The sequence below is a fragment of the Scyliorhinus torazame genome, chromosome 4 (genome assembly GCF_047496885.1).
Source record: "Scyliorhinus torazame isolate Kashiwa2021f chromosome 4, sScyTor2.1, whole genome shotgun sequence".
NCBI lineage: Eukaryota > Metazoa > Chordata > Chondrichthyes > Carcharhiniformes > Scyliorhinidae > Scyliorhinus > Scyliorhinus torazame.
The window spans coordinates 269,982,370-270,003,572 of NC_092710.1; the positions used below are offsets into that span (position 1 = coordinate 269,982,370).

Consider the following 21,203-nt stretch of genomic DNA (forward strand, 5'->3'; position numbering starts at 1 on the left):
GATGTGGTGCATTGTGTGATTTAGCGTCTTGGATGATGCATAGTGATCAGTCTGCTTGTCATCTTTTTATTTCATCTCTTTCCGCTTGCTAGCAATACATCTATTGTGCGTTACTCTCTCCTGCCGATAAATAACCTCTTCATCACCAAGTCCTTTTGTAGAGCCTCCCTGTGGCAACATGTTGCAAATTGGCTAAAATACAGGGGACTCTTGAGGAGGCCTGGCTTCCACACACATGGCATTATGGCCCACTGACGTGTGGTTATGCCCTGGCGCCCAGAACAAGATCCCAATCTATGGGTAAATAGCCACACTGCCTTCAGGGCATTTCCCTCTCAAGTGAATAAAGGAATAAAACCCAACCGAAAATCTGGAATGGAGTCCCATAGGCAATGATCTGTCATCAGGCAGCTTTCTGGCAACTCCTGCAGCTGTGCTGGTCCTAAACAGTACTGGTTTTATCCTCTCCGTTGAACAATACCAGAAATGCCGAGAGGGGGATCTTGATGATTGGTCTCCATATTATTTGCCCATGCCTGGAGGGGATACTCCACCTGGTGGTTTATGTTGGCACAATACTAGAAGAAACTTTGTTCCAAGCAGTTTAGAACGGTGTGAAGAAAGCAGAAGGCAAAATAAGTGACCAGATGGCAAAAGAAAGAGCCTGCCAGAAGGGGAAAAAAAAGATCAGTCGTGCTTGGGCCAATGCTATTAACCTGTGGACGGGCTGCCAGTCGCAAATCGACCTCTGCAGCCACAATAATGTTCAATGCAGAAGTGACAGACTCCCTGGGCGCAGGCTGTCACCTCTCGAAATGGACGGACCTCTAATTGAAGAGAATTAACTTTGTCCTTTTTTCCTCATAAGACTTTCTTTGTGTTTTGATTCGGTAATACACAGCAAACCAGACCATGGGTGGGTTAGTTATTTTGAGAAGGGGCCTCAAATGTATTTTTCTTGATCTTTCAATGCTGTATCAGTCAGAGCCCTATACGTGCTCATTTTTCAATTAAATCAGATTGACAATCCATGCATTCTCTGGAATCGTTATTCATTGACCTCCCAAAGTATAGCAAATTTGATGCCACAGAAAACTCCATTGTTGCACAAATATTTCAGTCCCTCACCTCCAATGTTTGGGGTAAGTCCACATCATTGTCTAAAAGGATGTATCATCTGAACAGTTCGGATAATGTAACTTAGTAGTTTAAAAGCATAATTTTCTTTCTACCCCACAATCCCCTCGTTCCCTGAAGGGGGAAAAGTCCAGAAAATGCTGTTCCACCAACATGTTGAATTGGTTTACAACCCAACCTATGATGTGTGAGCACACATTTCTTTCATCCCACCTAGTATGTAGGTGAGGCAGTGACCGAAAACAAAAGAACAAAGCAAGTTCTTTATTGTTCCTGCACTAAATTTCTGATATATTGTTTTTAAACCATCGTGAAATATTTAGTACAAGTGACTTCCACCCTCATGATGATGATGATTGATTGATAGATTTATTGTCACGTACTGAAGTGCATTTTTCTGCGGCCAAGGGTACACACACAATAGACAAAAAGAATAATCAACAAAGTACATTGACAAATTGTGATTGGTTACAGTGCAGAACAAGGGCCAAACAAAGAAAATATATATTTTTTTAGTTTAGGAAGACTTTATTTGAAAACATCAGGGGCAAAATTCTCCGGTATCGGCGCGATGTCCGCCGACTGGCGCCCAAAACGGCGCAAATCAGTCGGGCATCGCGCCGCCCAAAAGGTGCCGAATGCTCCGCATCTTTGGGGACCAAGCCCCAACCTTGAGGGGCTAGGCCCGCGCCGGCCGAATTTCTGCTCCGCCAGCTGGCGGAAGTGCCCCGCCAGCTGGCGCAGAAATTACATTGCCGGGCGGCGCATGCGCGGGAGCGTTAGCGGCCGCTGACGGCATTCCAGCGCATGCGCAGTGGAGGGAGTCTCTTCCGCCTCCGCCATGGTGGGGACCGTGGCGAAGGCGGAAGGAAAGAAGTGCCCCCACGGCACAGGCCTGCCTGCGGATCGGTGGGCCCCGATCGCGGGCCAGGCCACCGTGGGGTCACCCCCCAGGGCCAGATCGCCCCGCGCTCCCTCCAGGACCCCGGAGCCCGCCCGCGCCACCTTGTCCCGCCGGTAAGGTAGGTGGTTTAATCTACGCCGGCGGGACAGGCATTTTAGCTGCGGGACTTCGGCCCATCCAGGCCGGAGAATCGTGGGGGGGGCCCGGCGGGGGGTCGGAGAATCTCGCCCCAGAAATGTGACACCCAACTGGGTGCACACCTTTATGAATAGGCATACATCTTACTACTGGGGACATTACGTGTGCCTCAGGATGTTAAAAATACAAGTGCAACTCACTCCAATATCAGTACACAAAAGTAGGATTATGATCAGATCCAATCTTTAACCAATTATTACATTCAGGGAGACCTGAGCAAATACAATTAGTGACAGTGCAATAATCTACTATATCATGGGGACTCCAGAAATCTTGTTCCATAATAACAATGTATGAACATTTTAAATCTTTTATAAATAAAATCAAGTGGAAGAAATGAAAACATTACAATCCTAATTGAATCCGCGTGCTCCTCAACAATAATATGGATTGAAAATTGCACATGTGTTTAGGAGCCACTGAACCCGGCTCTTAAAACCAATACAATTCAATATCTAAATACACACTGGACAGACAATAACAAAGCAAATACATGAGCAAGAGCAGCATAGGGCGCCATGAATAGTGTTCTGACAGGGAACAGATCAGTCAGAGGAAGAGCAGTTGAGTCTATTAGCTGTGGGGAAGAAGCTGTTCCTATGTCTGGATGTGTGGGTCTTCAGACTTCTGTATCTTCTGCCTAATGGAAGGGTCTGGAAGAGAGTAAAGCCTGGGCGTGAGGGGTCACTGACAATGCTGTCTGCCTTCCCGAGGCAGTGGGAGGTGTATACAGAATCAATGGCAGGGTGGCAAGCTGGTGTGATGCATTTGGCTGAGTTCACCACACTCTGAAATTTTTTGTGATCTTGGGCCGAGCAGTTGCCATACCAAGCTGTGATGCAGCCGGATAGGATGCTCTCTATCGCACATCTGTACAAGTTTGTGAGAGTCGATGTAGACGTGCCGAATTTCCTTAGCTTCCATAGGAAGTACACAGAACACCGAACACAACAGTACAGCACAATACAGGCCCTTCAGCCCACGATGTTGTGCCAACCATTTATCTTAATCTAAGATCAACCTAACCTACACCCCTTCAATTTACTGCTGTCCATGTGCCTAAGATTCTCTTAAATGTCCCTAATGACTCTGACTCACCACCTCCGCTGGCAGTGCATTCCACACACCCACCACTCTCTGTGTAAAGAACCTATCTCTAACATCCCTCCTATACCTTCCTCCAATCACCTTTAAATTATGTCCCCTCGTGACAGCCATTTCCACCCTGAGGAAAAGTCTCTGGCTATCCACTCTATCCATGCCTCTCATCACCTTGTATACCTCTATCAAGTCACCTCTCTGCCTTCTTCGCTCCAGTGAGAGAAGCCCTAGCTCCCTCCACCTTTCTTCATAAGACATGCCCTCCAGTCCAGGCAGCATCCTGGTAAATCTCCTCTGTACCCTCTCCAAAGCATCCACATCCTTCCTATAATGAGGCGACCAGAACTGGACACAATATTCCAAGTGTGGTCTAACTAGGGTTTTATGAAGTAGCGACGTTGTTGGGCTTTCTTGACTGTTGCATAAATGTGAGTGGACCAGGACAGACTGTTGGTGATGGTGACCCCCAGGAATTTAAAGCTATGGATCACATCCACTTCGGAGCCATTGATGTAGATGCGGGGGGGTGTCGTGCTACGCTTCCTGAAGTTGATGATCAGTTCCTTGGTTTTGTCGAATTTCAGAGAGAGGTTGTTTCCGGTACACCATGCAACCAAGTGATCTATCTCCCTTCTGTAGTCTGATTCGTCATTGTTTGAGATCCAACCCACTACAGTCATATCATTCGCAAACTTATAGATCAAATTGGAGTTGAATCTTGCCACACAGTATTGAACTGTTTTGGTTGAATGAAAATGGAGCATGTTATGAATTATCTTGTAAATGTGACAATAATCCATTCACTTAAGCTTAAACTCCAGTTAATTCATTGGTCTAGTTTGTTTAATAGGCAGGTGGATCTTTTCATTGCTGTAATATTTGCTTACTTGAATGAATGCTTTTACAGAGGGATGATATGTCATCAAAGTAAGGAAAGTTTGTATAATGTACAAGCATGAAGATACTTTAAAGGTTTGTAATTAGAGGTCAGTGCATTGCACTTCAGTATGGGAACTATTATTAGCTTCCTAATTTATAGGGGACAGCTCAAACACACTGAAATATTCTTCAGCTGAAGTAAATATGCAAAGTGTTAACATGTAAATAATAGGAAATGTGATTGACAGCTATTTTCAGTGGCGTCTATTTAAAAACGGAGACAGAATTTTTTTTTAAATTATACATGTGAAATAACTTAGTTGGAAGGCCTTTAATCCACTCACCCGGATGAACAGTTAAAACAGATAGCTCTCTGGTGGTTTGGAGGCCAGTTCTGTGGAAAATGGATAATTTGGATCCACTGATTTTAATTACATTGTTCTTCTCCTTCCTGAACAAGTTTAGTAATCATCTTGAACCATTCAAACCAGAGTCTCCTGATAGGCACCAGGGTGAGATTTTAACTCCTTCAAAATCTATTGCCGTGCAGAGTTAAAGTTGGGCCCTCAGTTTATATAATAATTTACATTTTATGGGGAGCACAGTGGTGAGCACTGCTGCTTCATGGCGCCAAGGACCTGGGTTCGATCCCGGCCCCGGGTCACTGTCCGTGTGCAGTTTCCACATTCTCCCTGTGTCTGCGTGGGTCTCACACCCACAACCCAAAAGGTTGTGCAGAGTAGGTGAATTGGGCACGCAAAAAATGCCTCTTAATTGGGTACACTAAATTTTCTTTTTTTTTTTAAAGAAAAAAATAATAGTTTACATTTTGTCTTTGCACCTTATTATTTCTGCTCCTGTTCACCAGTGAAAACATTTTCTTTGCAAAAGTGTTATTTTCATTTGGGCAGCTTGACAGTATCACTCTAAAGTTGAGATGAGATTCCTTGGAGATTATCGGCATTTGCAGGGAGCAATACCCCCACCCCCTTTGGTGGTGGTGCCTCTGTTTTGGATGATTAACTATTTACTATAGGTAACCTTATTCCACTGCCAGAATTAGGAAGATTATTTTGCTCTAACTTTACCTTGTGAGAGGAAATATCCTATAGTACCTGTGTTTACCTGATGAAAGGTTTTTTTTGATTATATCACCTAATTTGTGGAAACAACGGATCATTCATGGAAATAATTGCTGTTGTTTCACTATTTTTGTTTGCAGAGATGTTGCAGCTGCTATTGATCGAATGAAGAAATATGATTTTGACCAAATGATTTATGTGGTAGGTAATGAGAGAGAGTGAGAGAGAAAGAGAGGTTTTACGAGAAATGCTCTTGGGTAGACAAACTTTGCGAATCATGTACTTTGAGCAGTCTGGTGATGTATGATCTAGTTTGTTTGGATCTGCATTCATTACTCATTGTGGCTAAGAGCAGGAGTAGGCCATCTGGCCCTTCAAGCCTGCTCCGCCATTCAATGAGATCATGGCTGATCTTTTGTGGACTCAGCTCCACTTTCCCGCCCGAACACCATAACCCTTTATTCCTTTATTCTTCAATAAACTATCTATCTTTATCTTGAAAACATTTAATGAAGGAGCCTCAACTGCTTCACTGGGCAGGGAATTCCATAGATTCACAACCCTTTGGGTGAAGATGTTCCTCCTAAACTCAGTCCTAAATCTACTTCCCCTTATTTTGAGGCGATGCCTCCTAGTTCTGCTTTCACCCGCCAGTGCAAACAACCTCCCCACATCTATCCTATCTATTCCCTTCATAATTTTATATGTTTCTATAAGATCCCCCCCGCAACCTTCTAAATTCCAACGAGTACAATCCCAGTCTACTCAACCTCTCCTTGTAATCCAACCCCCTCAACTCTGGGACTAACCTAGTGAATCTCCTCCACACCCTACAACGCCAGTACATCCTTTCTCGGGTAAGGAGACCAAAACTGAACACAATACTCCTTAAACAGTTGCAGCATAACCTCCCCGTCTTAAACTCCATCCCTCTAGCAATGAAGGACAAAACTCCATTTGCCTTCTTAATCACCTGTTGCACCTGTAAACCAACTTTTTGCGACTCATGCACTAGCACACCCAGGTCTCTCTGCGCAACAGCATATTTTAAAATTTTATCATTTAAATAATAATCCCTTTTGCTGTTATTTCTCCCAAAATGGATCACCTCACATTTGTCAACATTGTATTCCATCTGCCAGACCCTAGCCCATTCACTTAGCCTATCCAAATCCCTCTGCAGACTTTAAGTATCCTCTGCACTTTTTACTTTACCACTCATCTTAGTGTCGTCTGCAAACTTGGACACATTGCCCTTGGTCCCCAACTCCAAATCATCTATGTAAATTGTGAACAGTTGTGGGCCCAACACTGATCCCTGAGGGACACCACTAGCTACTGATTGCCAACCAGAGAAACACCCATTAATTCCCACTCTTTGCTTTCTATTAATTAACCAATCCTCTATCCATGCTACTACTTTAGCCTTAACCCCATGCATCTTTATTTTATGCAGCAACCTCTTGTGTGGCACCTTGTCAAAAGCTTTCTGGAAATCCAGATATACCACATCCATTGGCTCCCCGTTATCTACCACACTGGAAATGTCCTCAAACAATTCCATTAAATTAGTTTGGCACGGCCTGCCCTTTATGAACCCATGCTGCGTCTGTCCAGTGGGACAATTTCCATTCAGATGCCTCGCTATTTCTTCCTTGATGATAGATTCCAGCATCTTCCCTACTAATTAAGCTAACTGGCCTATAATTACCCGCTTTCTGCCCACCTCCTTTTTTAAACAGTGGTGTCACGTTTGCTAATTTCCAATCCGCCGGGACCACCCCAGAGCCCAGTGAATTTTGGTAAATTATCACAAGTGCATTTGCAATTTCCCTAGCCATCTCTTTTAGTACTCTGGGATGCATTCCATCAGGGCCAGGCGACTTGTCTACCTTTAGCCCCGTTAGCTTGCCCATCACTAACTCCTTAGTGATATCAATCGTCTCAAGGTCATCACCTGTCATAGCCTCATTTCCATCATTCACTGGCATTTTATTTGTGTCTTCCGCTGTGAAGACCAACCCAAAAAACCTGTTCAGTTCCTCAGCCATTTCCCCATCTCCCATTATTAAATCTCCCTTCTCATCCTCTTAAGGACCAATATTTACCTTAGCCACTCATTTTTTGTTTTATATATTTGTAGAAACTTTTACTATCTTTTTTATATTCTGAGCAAGTTTACTCTCATAACCTATCTTACTCTTCTTCATAGCTTTTTTAGTAGCTTTCTGTTGCTCCTAAAGATTTCCCAATCCTCTGATCGACACTAATCTTTGCCACTTTGTATGCTTTAGTGGCATAGTGGTTAGCACTGCAGCCTCACAGTGCCAGGAACCTGGGTTCCTTTCCAGCCTTGGTTGATTCTATGGAGTTTGCCATTCTCCCCTTGTCAGCGTGGGTTTCCTCCGGGTGTTCTGGTTTCCTCCCACAGTCTGCAGGTTAGGTGGATTGGCCATGTTGAAATTGCCCCTTATCCAAAGATGTGCAGGTTGGTAGGGTTACAGGGATAGGGTGGGGGAATAGGCCTAGGTAGAGTGCTCTTTTAGAGAGTTGGTGCAGACTAGATGGGCTGAATGGCCTCCTGTACTGTAGGGATTCTATGGTTTCAAAATGGTTTCTTTCCCTAGAGGATATTTTAAAAACTGGCACTTTCACAATAATCTGTTTGGCATCAAAGTTAGCATCAAATTAGATAAAAGTTCTGATGTAAATTGACCATGAAGTAAACCATTGGTTTTGGCAAATATTTGTTTACATGTTCGAAAAAATATATAATTCAAACAATATAAATCCACATGATTTGTTTGGCACATTATATTGTATGGACAATTTTGCTATCTGACAGTATTCATAAATTGTATTTGTGACTGGGCCTGACTCACTTTGTTCAAATATTCAGGGCCATCTTTCTCCCATTTCCCCCACCCCACTCAAAAAAAACTGATATTAGTCTCATCCATGACCTTGTTTTGAGTCAGTGACTTGAACATGAGATTGCAAGTCTTAAATTGTTTACAATTTAAGTGAAACTCTGGTGTATAGCCAGTGTGAAATGTGAGCACTCTGTTGTCAACAGGTGCACCACCATAAAATTAATATGGTGGAAAGGTCAGCTCTTAGTTGGTGACCCAGCAAAGGTGTTACACTAAGGAGATTGTCCTCACTGTAATTCTCATCCAGGAGAACTGAAAATGAAAGGAATAACAGCCCAACGTGTTTCACATAGATGTAATCAGACAAAATGGAGGCTAAGCCAGACAGACAGATGTTAAGAGGAGTGATCAAAAAATCATTCAGAGGTAGATTTTGAACGCAGTCTTTAAAGGAAATGAGGGAAGTTGATGAGCTTGAGGGAATTTCAAAAGAAGATGTCTGGATGACTGCAGCCAGCCACCAGTAGTGGGGTGAAGAACATAAGGGTGCATAAAAGACCAGAATTAGCAGTATGGAGAATTCCAGTGGGCTGTTGAACTAGGGAACCACAAGACCATGAGGGAAAGAACTTTAAATTAGATGCATTCAGGACTGAGAGAAAATGTTAGCAAGAGCTGGAGTTTCAGTTGAACACCACTTGAGATGTGGGATAGGATATGGAGAGTTTTGATATGCTGAAATCTGCAGAGCATGAAATCTGAGGCAGAGATGGAGGTGGGCCAAGTAATAACCCTGCATGCCAGAGCTCACTATTGCCACAACTAACTTTAAGGTCACAATTTATCTTCCGTGCTACATCTAATTGACAGTTAAGCAACTAATGAGAGGAGGAGGATCAATAAATATTATAGTTGTCCATGAAGGCAGAGCAAAACACATGAGTGCAAAAGGCAAGGTTTTCAGTGATCTTTGTCCAGAGTTGCCATGGGGATAATCCTTCTTGGCCTCATCAAATACAAGGCCTCAAACAATGTAATTCACTCATCTGGCACCAGCAAATAGCTGATAGCACTGGACACATCAAAGTCTATGGGCCTCACCAACATCCCAAATCTGGTGCTAATGCCTGTGCTCCAGAACTAGCTGCACTTTAAACCAAGCTTTTCCAATACAGCTACATCTACCTGACATAATCTTTATTGTCACAAGTAGGCTTACATTAACACTATAATGAAGTTACTGTGAAAAGCCCCTAGTCACCACATTCCGGTGCCTGTTCGGGTATACCAAGGGAGAATTCAGAATATCCAATTCACCTAACAGCATGTCTTTCGGGACTTATGGGAGGAAACCGGAGCACCCGAATGAAACCTATGCAGACACAGGGAGAACGTGCAGACTCCACACAGACGGTGACCCAAGCCGGGAATCAAACCTGGGACCCTGGAACTGTGAAGCAACAGTGCTACCCACTGTACTACCGTGCTGCTCACATGTGGGAAACTGCCCAGGTTTCCCTTCAACGGAAATCAATACCAATCCAACCCAAACAATAGTCCCATCAGCATCTTCTCAATCATCAGAAAAGTGATGGAGGATGTCATCAACAGTGCTATCAAACAATGGTTACTCACCAGTAACCTGTTTACTGATGCTAAATTTGGGCTTTGTGTTTACCATTCAGCTCCAAACCTCATAACAATCCAAAGTTGGGGTGGAATGAGGACCGTGCAACCAAGGTGCTTCTGTAGTGGAGCCACGGTAACTGGGCAGTAAGGCATTGTTGGTGATGTTTTGCCTACGATTTGATGTGTAAAATGTTAGGACCATGCAAAGGCGATCTCGCTGATTCAAACAACGAATGGTTATTCCATTGTCAACTTGACCATTAAGCAATGGAAATGTAGCATCTTTGTGTAACTTGCAATGAATTATCAGCTCACGTTTTGTGGACGACAGCAAATGAATAGTACTTTCTGTGCGTTAGGCAATCCCCTGGCCACAGAATTTTAGCAGACTTTTACAGCACAAGTTGTGGTAATTAGAAATTAATTTCAATGTGGTACCTCCACAGGGAATCTAGGACCTGTGTGCTAGGAACAGGGCAGCAACAGTTGATCTCTTCAACCAATCCAACTGAAGCAATGCAAAGTTTAGACCAAGAAGTGCAAGTTAGAATATTTATTTCAATGTAAAATCATTTACAGAAAGCAAAATAAAGAGCGGGAAAGAAAGATGGGAGTTGGAGAGAGAGAGGTGAGAGACAAAGGAAAGGTAAAATAATTTTTATTTTAAATTTCCAACCATAATTAAAATCTGAAGGATCAGACCGTATGTTTGTAAAAGTTGATTTGCAGTGCTAGAGAGCTTCTGTGGTGGTAATTCTGACATATCACACCATTGGAAACGTTTTACATACACTGGAATGAACAACCTCTAATTTTTCTGAAGCATTTAATGGGTAAATACCGCACTTTCATGCCCTTATAAGTTCGAATGCGGAGACTGTTGGTGAGGTATTGATATAGCAAAGCTTCTGGAAACATTAGGCCAACTTGAACAGCAACTTCCCAGTGTCCGTGTTTAACTGCACACGTGGACTCCGGAGCTTGCTGTTGGATTTGCCCTTTAATATTAATGAGTGCTGATCGTCTCGCCATTTTTCTTATCACAAAATCCAGGCTATTAAGTGTCTTCTCGTTCATGCACCAACATTGGATAATGGAACAACAAATAAAACTACTTTTTTTCTGTTTTTCTTCTTGCTTGAGGGGAAGCTGTATTTTGGTCATCTGCGACAACTTAGAAAGCCACGAGGGAGTGAAATACTTGGTGTTCTACACATTCTGACATGAGGGGCATGCCCAGTGTTTGGGTAGTGGAAAATGTTATTGAAAGTGTGTATTTTACAGCGACTAACAGCAGTAATTCTTTACAATCAGGATGTCAGAATTGATTAGTTTGATTTTCACACAAAAAATATAAACCCTGTTAAGAACCCTGCTGATGTTGCCTGCGAGAATATTTCAAAACTCTCATGGATAACTTGCAACATTGGTGCTTAGTGGTGTATTTCTGTTTGGAATAATGTGAGGAACCATATACGACCCAGTGAGGAACCAGTCCAGTTGTGTAAGGGATTAATAAAAAATATTTATTGAAATAAAGACAAAGAAAAAACACATGACAAAGTACTAATATATACTATGGCAATTAAATATATGAGTAACTAAACACACCGTGTTACCTGAAGTTACCTCTTGTTCCCAAAATGTACCGACGTTCCCTGAACTCACTGAGACCCCCTTCTACAAGCATCATCTGATTTTCGTATGCCATAGGTTAAATCCAATTAATAGTTCCCACAAAATACTGCTTCGGTGACCAACTCTGGAAAAATGTCTCTTCCTGGTTCAGCAAAGGCATGAATCTACGTCTTTTAGAGGAGAATATCTGCAATCTGCCATGGCTCTAAATGTTGTCTGGAACAGGCCCCAGTGGCTCGGATCACAGATGAAACTGACCTGTCTGCCGTTGGATGGAGAATTAGCCTGCTTCTCCAATGAGTGTGCTAGAAGTTTTACTGTCCAAACTATTTGATATTCCCCTCTGTGGATTCTGCTGTCTACCTCACTCAAATTTCTTGCCTTTTGAAGTTTGTATTGGCCCTCTGATCTCTGGTAAACAATGTTTCTGACATAACCATTCGTGCTTCAATGTCTCTCGACTCCTGCTAATCTTGTTAATGGGCAAATCACAACTTGTTACTTCTCTAGGCGCCTGCTGTTATTTTATTTTCATCTCAAGGTTACTGTTAATCTTGTTGATTTTCCACATCCCTGACAACCCCTGAAAATTATGATCAAGTCTCAAAATCTTGAAAATCTTGAAAACCTTGCAAAATGACTAAAATTTGAGGGGAGGTTTGGAGGGGGGGAAGCCTTTTCACTTTTCCTTCATTTTTCATGAATTCACAGTTGAACTGTTCCCCGTTGCATAAATTTCTTTCAAATCCTATTGTAACACTTTGCTATAACTTGATAAAATGTTGAAAGATTATCAAATTAGTTTTAAACTAGTTTTCAATTTTATTTTCCCTTGTTTTTGCTTGGTTATTTTCTCCTTTCTTCGAGACACCTCATGCCACTCCTGATTTGAGAGGCCAGACGGGCACCTTCAGTTATTTTCTCCTTTCTGCGGGCAGTGCGGTGGCGCAGTGGGTTAGCCCTGCTGCCTCATGGCACCGAGGTCCCAGGTTCGATCCCGGTTCTGGGTCACTGTCCATGTGGAATTTACACATTCTCCCTGTGTCTGCGTGGGTTTCGCCCCCACAACCCAAAAGATGTGCAGGCTAGGTCGATTGGCCATGCTAAAATTGCCCCTTAATTGGAAAAAATTAATTGGGTACTCTAAATTTTTATTTAAAAAACAAAAAAAAAAAATTTCTTCAGGACATCTCATGCCACTCCTTTTTAAAAAAAAATTTAGAGTACCCAATTAATTTTTTCACTTTTGGGTTGTGGGGGCGAAACTCACACAAACACGGGGAGAATGTGCAAACTCCACATGGACAGTGACCCAGAGCCGGGATCGAACCTGGGACCTCGGCGCCGTGAGGCTGCAGGGCTAACCCACTGCGCCATTGTGCTGCCCCTCATGCCACTCCTGATTAAAGCGGCCAGGCGGACACCTTTACCAGTGTTAGGCGAAAACTTGAATGAGATTGTGTGTGTGTGCGCGCGCGTGTATCAGAGGCTGCCATTCAAACTGTCCCACCGTACGTTAGCTACATGTTGCATGTCAACAGATAGTTGCTTCCAGGAAACGTGCAGATGTTCAGTACTTACTCAAGTGAATCTATCTGTTCAGGAGCCGTTTTAAACTTATTTCTCTTTGTATTTGTCACAGGACTTTGATCATATATTGCAGTGTTTGGAATCACAGTATGGTGCCCTATTGGAGCATTCATGTTTCAGCAATTATAAAAAAAACACAACCTGTACTATTCAATTTGATTGTTTTGTGATATGTCTTGGACTTAGATTGGTAAAGGAACATGATTGAGGCTTTCAGCTTTTAATATTGGTATGATTTCCATGTTAATAGCTGTATCTTTCCACAGACAGATAAAGAACAGTGTACTCATTTTCAACAACTGTTTGAAGTGCTGAAAATCATGGGCTACAACTGGACTGAACGGTAGGTAAAGAAAGCACTTTGTAATTACCCCATCCCGTCAGAATGAGAACCTCGATCTACTCGAACATTGATTCCCTCCTTTCTTGATTAGACCAATAGGACTGGGATGAGGAGAAATTTCCTCCCTCAAAGGGTTGGGAATCTTCTGAGATTATCTAACCCGCAGGGTTGTGGATGCTCCATCGCTGAATACGAATAAGGTTGGGAAAGCCAGATTTTTGGTCTCTTGGGGGAATTAAGGGATACGGGGACCAGACCGGAAAATGGAGTTGAAGCCCTTATTGAATGGTGGAGCAGGCCCGATGGCAATGTGGTCTAGTCCTATTCCTATTTTATGTTCTTTAATTTCGAGGTTCTCCAAGACGGATTTAGTACTCTGACCCTCTCAGCCTTTGTGGGGTTTGGATTTGTGGGTGTGGTTAGAGAGGGAAAGAAAGCAAGAAATATAGAGAAAATTATAGAAACTAAGGGGGGGGACGGGGACGAAAAAAGAAGAGACCCATCAGAAGATGGGGGGGGGGGGGGGGAAGAAAGAGGAAAACTCCAATAACAGCAGGAAAGTACATCAGACGTGCAGAGCAGATAGAGATGGTCTTAAAAATTGAAACTGAACAGGTAATTAGAGAAAGGGAAAAGTAAAGAGATTTAATTTTTAAAAAGTAATGCTTTTTAAAAGAATTAAAATTGTTGTCATCCATAGGAGATTGGCTAGTTTGTGGAGTAAATCTTGGAAACTTCAGCTACTGGTATGAAAACTTTATCCAGAGGTCACGCTGGTTGTAGGTTCTTGGTGATTTTGCCTTGTTTATCTACCATTATCTCTCTTTTTTGGGGGCTACAGTCTCAATTAGTATTCCCTGTCTACTGTTTCTTCTGCCTCACTTGATCTCTTCAGGCCAATCACTGGGCCCCGAACAAAAGGTGGACAGGGTCACCCACTCCCAGACCTTTGTTATTACTTCTTTGTAATGGTTCAGGGCTCAATAACGTCTGAGTGGGTAAAAATCTGACCTCTGACTTTTCACCCCTGCACCTATTGCAGATAAATGTACGTTCTACCTCATGTTTACCAGTGCTTTACATTGTCCCCGAGTACACTAAATCGTGTGATGTTTTAACAAACCAGCCATAACGTGTGTGATCATTTGCTATCAGCATTATTTCTGAATAATAAAATAAGTCTGTAGAAAAAGATTTATCAATCCAGGACAGTGTGCATAGCATGATTTCAGATGTGTTCTTTATCACCAAACTCATCCTAAGCAGACCCTTAAACTAAGAACCCTTGTTTTGCAAACTAATTTGTGACAGTTTATTAATATATGTTTTGTTTTGTCTTTCCGACGTTGGTATTTTTGACAAATGTAGAATTCCCTTTTTTTGTATGCTGTGGGACACAGGTCATTTTGTAACCGAAAGCCAATATTGCTGTGATGATACCTTCTGCAATTTGAAGCAATGGTTAAAATTTGGGTTGCTTCCGATTTGCTTGTGGGGTGTTGGTTTTTTGCACTTTCTTTTAATGTCAGCTTTCATAGGCGAGTCTGTGCTTCTTATGGCTGAACCCTTTGTGTGAAATATTTGAAAGTATATTTATTAAGATTTTACATTTTAACAGACACTGCAACAAAACCACAATAATGATACAGTATAGCAAGCAGGAACACGGGCTCCACATACTTAAATACAGAGGGGGACCAGCACTGCAGTGTTACTAGCTCAATACAATCATTAGACGTAACTTTTTTTAAATAAATTTAAAGAGTGCCCAATTTTTTTCCCAATTAAATGCTAATCACCGTGGCACCGTGCTTCCCCATTAGCCATAACTTGATGCCTCTATGAGTGCCACCAGAGAACAAGGGAGGAACAGGATAAGGCCATACAAACATGGTAAAATGGTGTACAGCTTCCCCTGCAGCGAATGCTCGCAATTGCCACAAGGGTTTGGGATCAATGTTCTACGTCATGTTCAGGCGTGCACCAATATATATCTTCCTCAACTCCAGCAGAGGCACAAGCAACACACCACAACCTCCTCTCCTCGGACCCCAGACCCATCTGTACCTCTGCAGGAACCAATCACGGATTCTTTATCTGCGAAAGTATTCTACAAAGAAGGCGGAGCATGGGGGCTTGGTGCTGCCGAACCTTCTACTCTACCACTGGGCAGTAAACACAGAAAGGGTACAGAGGGTGGCTGGGAGAACTGGAGACAGAATTGTTGCAGATGGAGGAAACCTCCTGTATTGGGACATCCCTCTGAGCACTGGCCACTGCCCTACTCCCATTCCCCCCAGCCAAATATTCAAGAAGCCCGGTTGTGGTGGCCACGCTAAGGACCTGGAACCAGCTCAGACATCACCCGACATGTACAGGTGAATGTTAAAGAGGTAAGGGCCCTGCTGGACGAGACACGAGAAAGATGGGAGGAGGAACTAGGCATGGACTCTCGATCGAGGCACGACATAGGGTGAACGTCACCTCCTCATGCATAGGGCTATGCCTAACGCAGCTAACGGTCGTGCACAGGACGCACCTGACCACGACACGCACAAGCAGGTTCTTCCCGGATGTGAAGGATAAATGCGAACAGTGCCAGGGAGATCCGGCCAACCACACCCACATGTTCTGGGCCTGCCCCAAACCTGTCGGGTTTTGAACCACCTTTTTCGAGGCCTTGTCCAGAGTCGTGAGGGTGTAGTCATGCTCCTTGGTGGCGGTATTTGGGATGTCTGAGCAGCCAGAGCTCTTCATGGATAGAGGGGCCAACGGCCTAGCTTCTGGCTCTGTCCACCGGAGACTCCTCGGATGGAAATCGGCAGCGCCATCCTAGGCCTCAGACTGGCAGGTCCGACCTAGCGGACTTCCTGAAACTGAGAAAATAAAATTTGTCAGTAAGGGGTCGGACTTCCACTACACATAGAGGCCATTTACCAGCCTCAAGTCCTGTTTGTGACCAGCAACTGGAGGGAGGGAGTGATGGGAAAGAGGAGGAGGGAATGGGCAAGAGAAGGGGGGGAAGACAAAAAGGAGGGGGAGGGAAAGAGAGTGGGAGCGGTGGTAGGAGGCAGCACCTAAAACATGGGAAATATGTACTACATCGGGAGTGTGGTAGCCCATGAACTCCCCAAAAGAATGAGCAAGTTCTCCAGTCGAGGGTTCACCACCCTTGGTGGGCCTCACCCTAGAATCAGGATTCCACTATGGGTCCGTATTCCCCGGCGCATGCCCATCACCCATTAAAGAAGAAGAGAACAAGCTGCTCATTCAGACAAGTAAGTGTCCTCACCATTAGGAGGGTCGCAGGATATCAACGAAAGTACATGACTCGGCTCAACCCCAGGCCCTCAGTGCAAAACTCAACCTCTCAGGATATCTCTAATAAGTGTCGTCAAGAAGGGACATCCCACGCTCCCAAGGAGCAACAGAGTACCAACCACAGCATCAGACATGTCCTAGTCCAGCACATCCTGACACACAGGAATCAGTACCCCCAGTTCACCCCAAAACCTACACCCCAGCCAATCCTGTACCTTACCAACCACACCCAGGGCAGTGCACCATCCCTATTTACACTATTATGTCAGCCCCAGCCACAGAGACCCAATCACCAAAGAGAAGAATCGTCAAGACTCCCAATAATTGGGCATCCTGGGAGAGGGGGGCCGAATCCTTTTCACCCTCCAAGTTACAATAAGGGGAACTTCCCATAGACCACCAGACAAGGATTTAAGACTCCGCGCTGCTCGCCCAGACGAATAGAAGAAAACAAAATCCCTAAAGGAAGAATGCCCACACTACAATCAGCACAGGAAGGATATTAAGGGATATGACAGTGCTGTCTCAACAGAGACACAATCACTGCTTCCATGTTAAAATCCCAACCACAAAGAGGAGGACATTTGGAGGACCACCACATAAGACCTTTTGGAGGAGGGCACCTAACGTCCCCCATCAAACCTACCCCGACACGAGGGAAAGGCTCAAACAATATACAGGCATGGCAAACAATCTCTCCTCTTCAGTAAATCAGTCAAGGATTGACCAAGCCCACCTCGGGGTGCGGCAACACTTAATTCTTCCTCTTATAACAGCTCTAAAGAAAAATGATTTTTTTGAAAATACTCCAACCTCAAGGAAAAGTCAGAAGGGACCCAGTCTTCCCAAGGATACATAATCTGCCCAGGCATCGAAGGAGACGAGCACGGATTCTTAAATTCAAAGTAACAAAAATAAAGACCTGACAGTTAGCTCTAACTGGGAGGCTATCCTCAATCTCAGTGAGGACTTGGCTAACCCTACCAACCAACCACCCATCCACTCTGCCGTGGCACCACTCATCTTCATTATAAACAAAATAAGGGGTATTCAAAAAGCACTGCCTTCCAATAACCACATGGATTACAGCACATAATGAAAGAAAGGAGTAAAACTGGGCACAGTCCACATTTCACATAATCGACTCAATATGGCTTTTGCTAGAACAGGATAACAGGCGACTCTCGCCCTCGTGCTCACACCTCGCACACCCTTGCAGGAGAAAGACAGCAACAAATAATCGACAACATAATCACAAGGGAGTAACGTCCAGGATTATTGAAGAATTGCAGGACAGTAACACTGTCTATGTTGCCTGAAAAGGCCAAAACTGCGACAGGATCATCAAGCACTCTTCAGGATCTCTTGAGGATGCCAGGGAATATTCTCTATCAAATACAAGGATTCTCTCTTGCACCTCCATTCTTCCCAGATACCTTGCAATTCCTCAAAGTGAGTTCCAAAGACCAGCATCATCGAGCCAAGATTCTCATTCAGAACAACATTCTCAATAGCAGACATCATCCCGATGCGCGCACACTGCTGAGGCGAAGACAACAACGTCACTGCAAGCTGGGTCCCACCCCAGCCCACTCAACCACCATGCTTAAATGAGGATTCTCTTTAATTAAACTCAGCTCCTTATCACAAAGCTCCAATCAGGATCAACCAGGAACATAGTTGCTCAGTATCAGAGAATATATTCCTGCTGGTTTAGCGTCACGGGATGTGTTGTGACATCAGCAGAATGTTGTGTGGGCTTTGGGCAGATCATCTTTGATTGTGTGAGCAACATCTAATGAACCTCTCATCATGTTTTACAAGAATCCAGAGTGTGGATATACCTTTCCTCTTTACAGCAACAAAGAAATACAACAATAACGCAAGACATATATCCCCAAAAAAAGACAATTATGAAATGTGCATTAGGATAAAATAAAGGATTAAAAGTCGAGCAGAGCCAGAACTCGCGAAAACGCAGCCACTCCCGCGCTCACATCGTGTGACACCCTCTGAAGTATACTTTTTATAAGATCCGTACATTGAACTGTTTGAGATTAAGTTGTCAGCTTCTTTCCAGGTTATTTGTTCACTTTTCGAATGCATTAAACGGCTTCAATGAACCAGAATACGGTTGCAAGGGCAGTGTAGTAGTCCCTGTTCGTTTCATGTTTCAGCTCTGTGTTCCATGTTTACTAAAGGCCCTCCATCTGCCATGTAAAGATAGACCTCTAGTCTGGAGAGATCAAGAGCAGGTTGTAAACCAATCCTATCTTCCAAGTAGATAGAGTTTGAGCTATCATGTGGCACCTAAGTGGAAAGAATGACATATCCACTATTCCATTAAGGATCTGTGACACAATGAGCAATAAAGATTGACTGGAATTCACGCGAAAGGAGCTAACATCGGAAGCTATAAACATATGGCGAAGTCACCTACTAAGGTCCATTTATAAAAAAAAAAAGAAATCCCAGGATACTTTAGGGTGGATGAGCAGAGGATGTTTCCTCTTGGGTGAGATTCTAGATCTAGGGCTCAAATGGTTAAAAATAAGACTGAGATGAGAATTGTTTTCTCTTGAGGGTCGTGGGTCGTTGGAACTCACCCCGTCAAATGGTGGAAGCAGAGTCTTCAAACATTTTCAAGGCAGAGCTAAATTGATTCTTGGTCAGCAAGGGGGTGAAAGATTACAGGGGATAATCAGAGAGTGTGGAGTTAAGGTTACCATCAGATTAGCCATGATCTTATTAAATGGTGGAGCAGGCTCAAGGAGCTGAGTGGCCTACACCTAATTCGTATGTTCAAAATTTATTCTCAAATTTTATGATTTACTCCTGAACCCCATTTCCATCGATGATTGTCATGTGCAATTTCCACTCTTAAATGTATGCATTTGTTAACCCGCACGCATCTTCCTGACACCCCAAAGCCGGTTCACCATCTACAAAGGACAAATTAGGAGCATGATGGAATACACTCCACTTGCCTGGGTTTGTGCAGCTCCAACGATGCTCAAGAAGCTCAACACCATCCAGGACAAAGCAGCCCACTTGATTGGGCCATGCTTACAGCCTCCACCACCAATGCACAGTGGCAGTTCTGTGTACCATCCACAAGATACACTGCAGCAACTCACCAAGGCTCCTTTGACAGCACCTTCCAAACCTGTGACCTCTGCCACCTAGAAGAACGAAGGCAGTAGACGGATGGGAACACCACCATCTACAAGATCTCCTCCAAGCCGCACACCAACTTGACTTGAAACTATATTACTGTTTCTTCACTGCCACTGGGTTGAAATCCTCGAACTTCCTTTCTATCAGCACTGTGTGTACCGAAACTACATGGACTGTAGCGGTTCAAGAAGTAGCTTACCACCACCATTTTGCTGATATTCATGATTTCATTTGATAGAGATGTTCAAAATTATGAGGGGGCTAGAAGGGGAGAAAATGTTTCCCGCTTGGAAATGGATCAAGAATGGGGCTGCATGGTGGCACAGTGGTTAGCACTGCTGCCTACCTGAGGACCCGGGTTTGATCCAAGCCCAGTGTCACTATGTGTGAAGTTTGCACATTCTCCCCATGTCTGCGTGTGTTTCATCCCAGAACCCAAAAATGTGTAGGTTAGGTGGATTGGCCACGCTAAATTGCCCCTTAATTGGAAAAAAATATTGGGTACTCTTTTTTAAATAAAAAAAAGTAAATGGATCAAGAATGAGCGGGCACAGATTTAAAGCGATTTGCAAAGGAACAAAAGTGATGTAAGAAAAACTTTTTGACACAATGGGTGGTTTGGGTCTGTAATGCCCTACCTGGAAGTGTGGTGGAGGCAGGTTCAATCATGGCATTCAAGAGGGCATTAGATGATTACTAATGTGCAGTGGTACAGGGAAAAGGCAGGGGAATAGCACTTAAGTCGTAATGCTCATTTGGAGAGCTGGTGCAGACACAATGGGCCAAGTGGCCTCCTGTGCTGTAACAATTCTGATTCTGTGATTAGGGATGGGCAATAAATGCTGACCTCACCAGTGATGTTCACACCCCAAGCACAAGTTTTTTTTGAAAGTAAATGTGTTTTTACGTATGTGTTTTTACGTGTGTTTTCACTTAAAAGGATTGTGAGATGTGGACAAAATTCTGGATGTGGCAGACTTTGAGCTCATTGTTGAGCTTTGACAAAGGATCATCTGGACTTGAAACGTTAGCTCTTTTCTCTCCCTACAGATGCTGCCAGACCTGCTGAGAATTTCCAGCATTTTCTCTTTGGTTTGAGCTTATTGTTTCCTCCTTAATTAATTGGGAAAATTGGATATCTTGCTGTTCTGCAGCAGTAAATCGGTGTGATTCTGAAGCACTTAGCAGAAGAATGTATTTCCTTGTTAAATTGGTCAGCCCTCTAACCCGTGGCCAGGGTACAGACTTTGTGTGCTTTCCCCCTTCTACTTTTCTATACAGTTACTGATTTCCACATATCCAGAATTCTTCAAAACATTGAGGAGGTGGTG

At 43.6% G+C, this 21,203-nt stretch overlaps 2 protein-coding genes across 4 annotated transcripts in view; one reads left to right on the forward strand and one right to left on the reverse strand.

Moving 5' to 3' along the window:
- Positions 1–21,203, reverse strand: part of orc3 (origin recognition complex, subunit 3) — a 276,501-nt gene that overhangs the window by 219,690 nt on the left and 35,608 nt on the right. The gene's annotated exons all lie outside the window — the stretch shown is intronic.
- Positions 1–21,203, forward strand: part of rars2 (arginyl-tRNA synthetase 2, mitochondrial) — a 126,867-nt gene that overhangs the window by 76,489 nt on the left and 29,175 nt on the right. For all 3 annotated transcript variants that reach the window (XM_072499787.1, XM_072499788.1, XM_072499789.1), the window contains 2 exons: positions 5,442–5,502; positions 13,298–13,374. In XM_072499787.1, the coding sequence (XP_072355888.1) occupies positions 5,442–5,502; positions 13,298–13,374 (138 nt within the window). The remainder of the gene's footprint in view (positions 1–5,441; positions 5,503–13,297; positions 13,375–21,203) is intronic.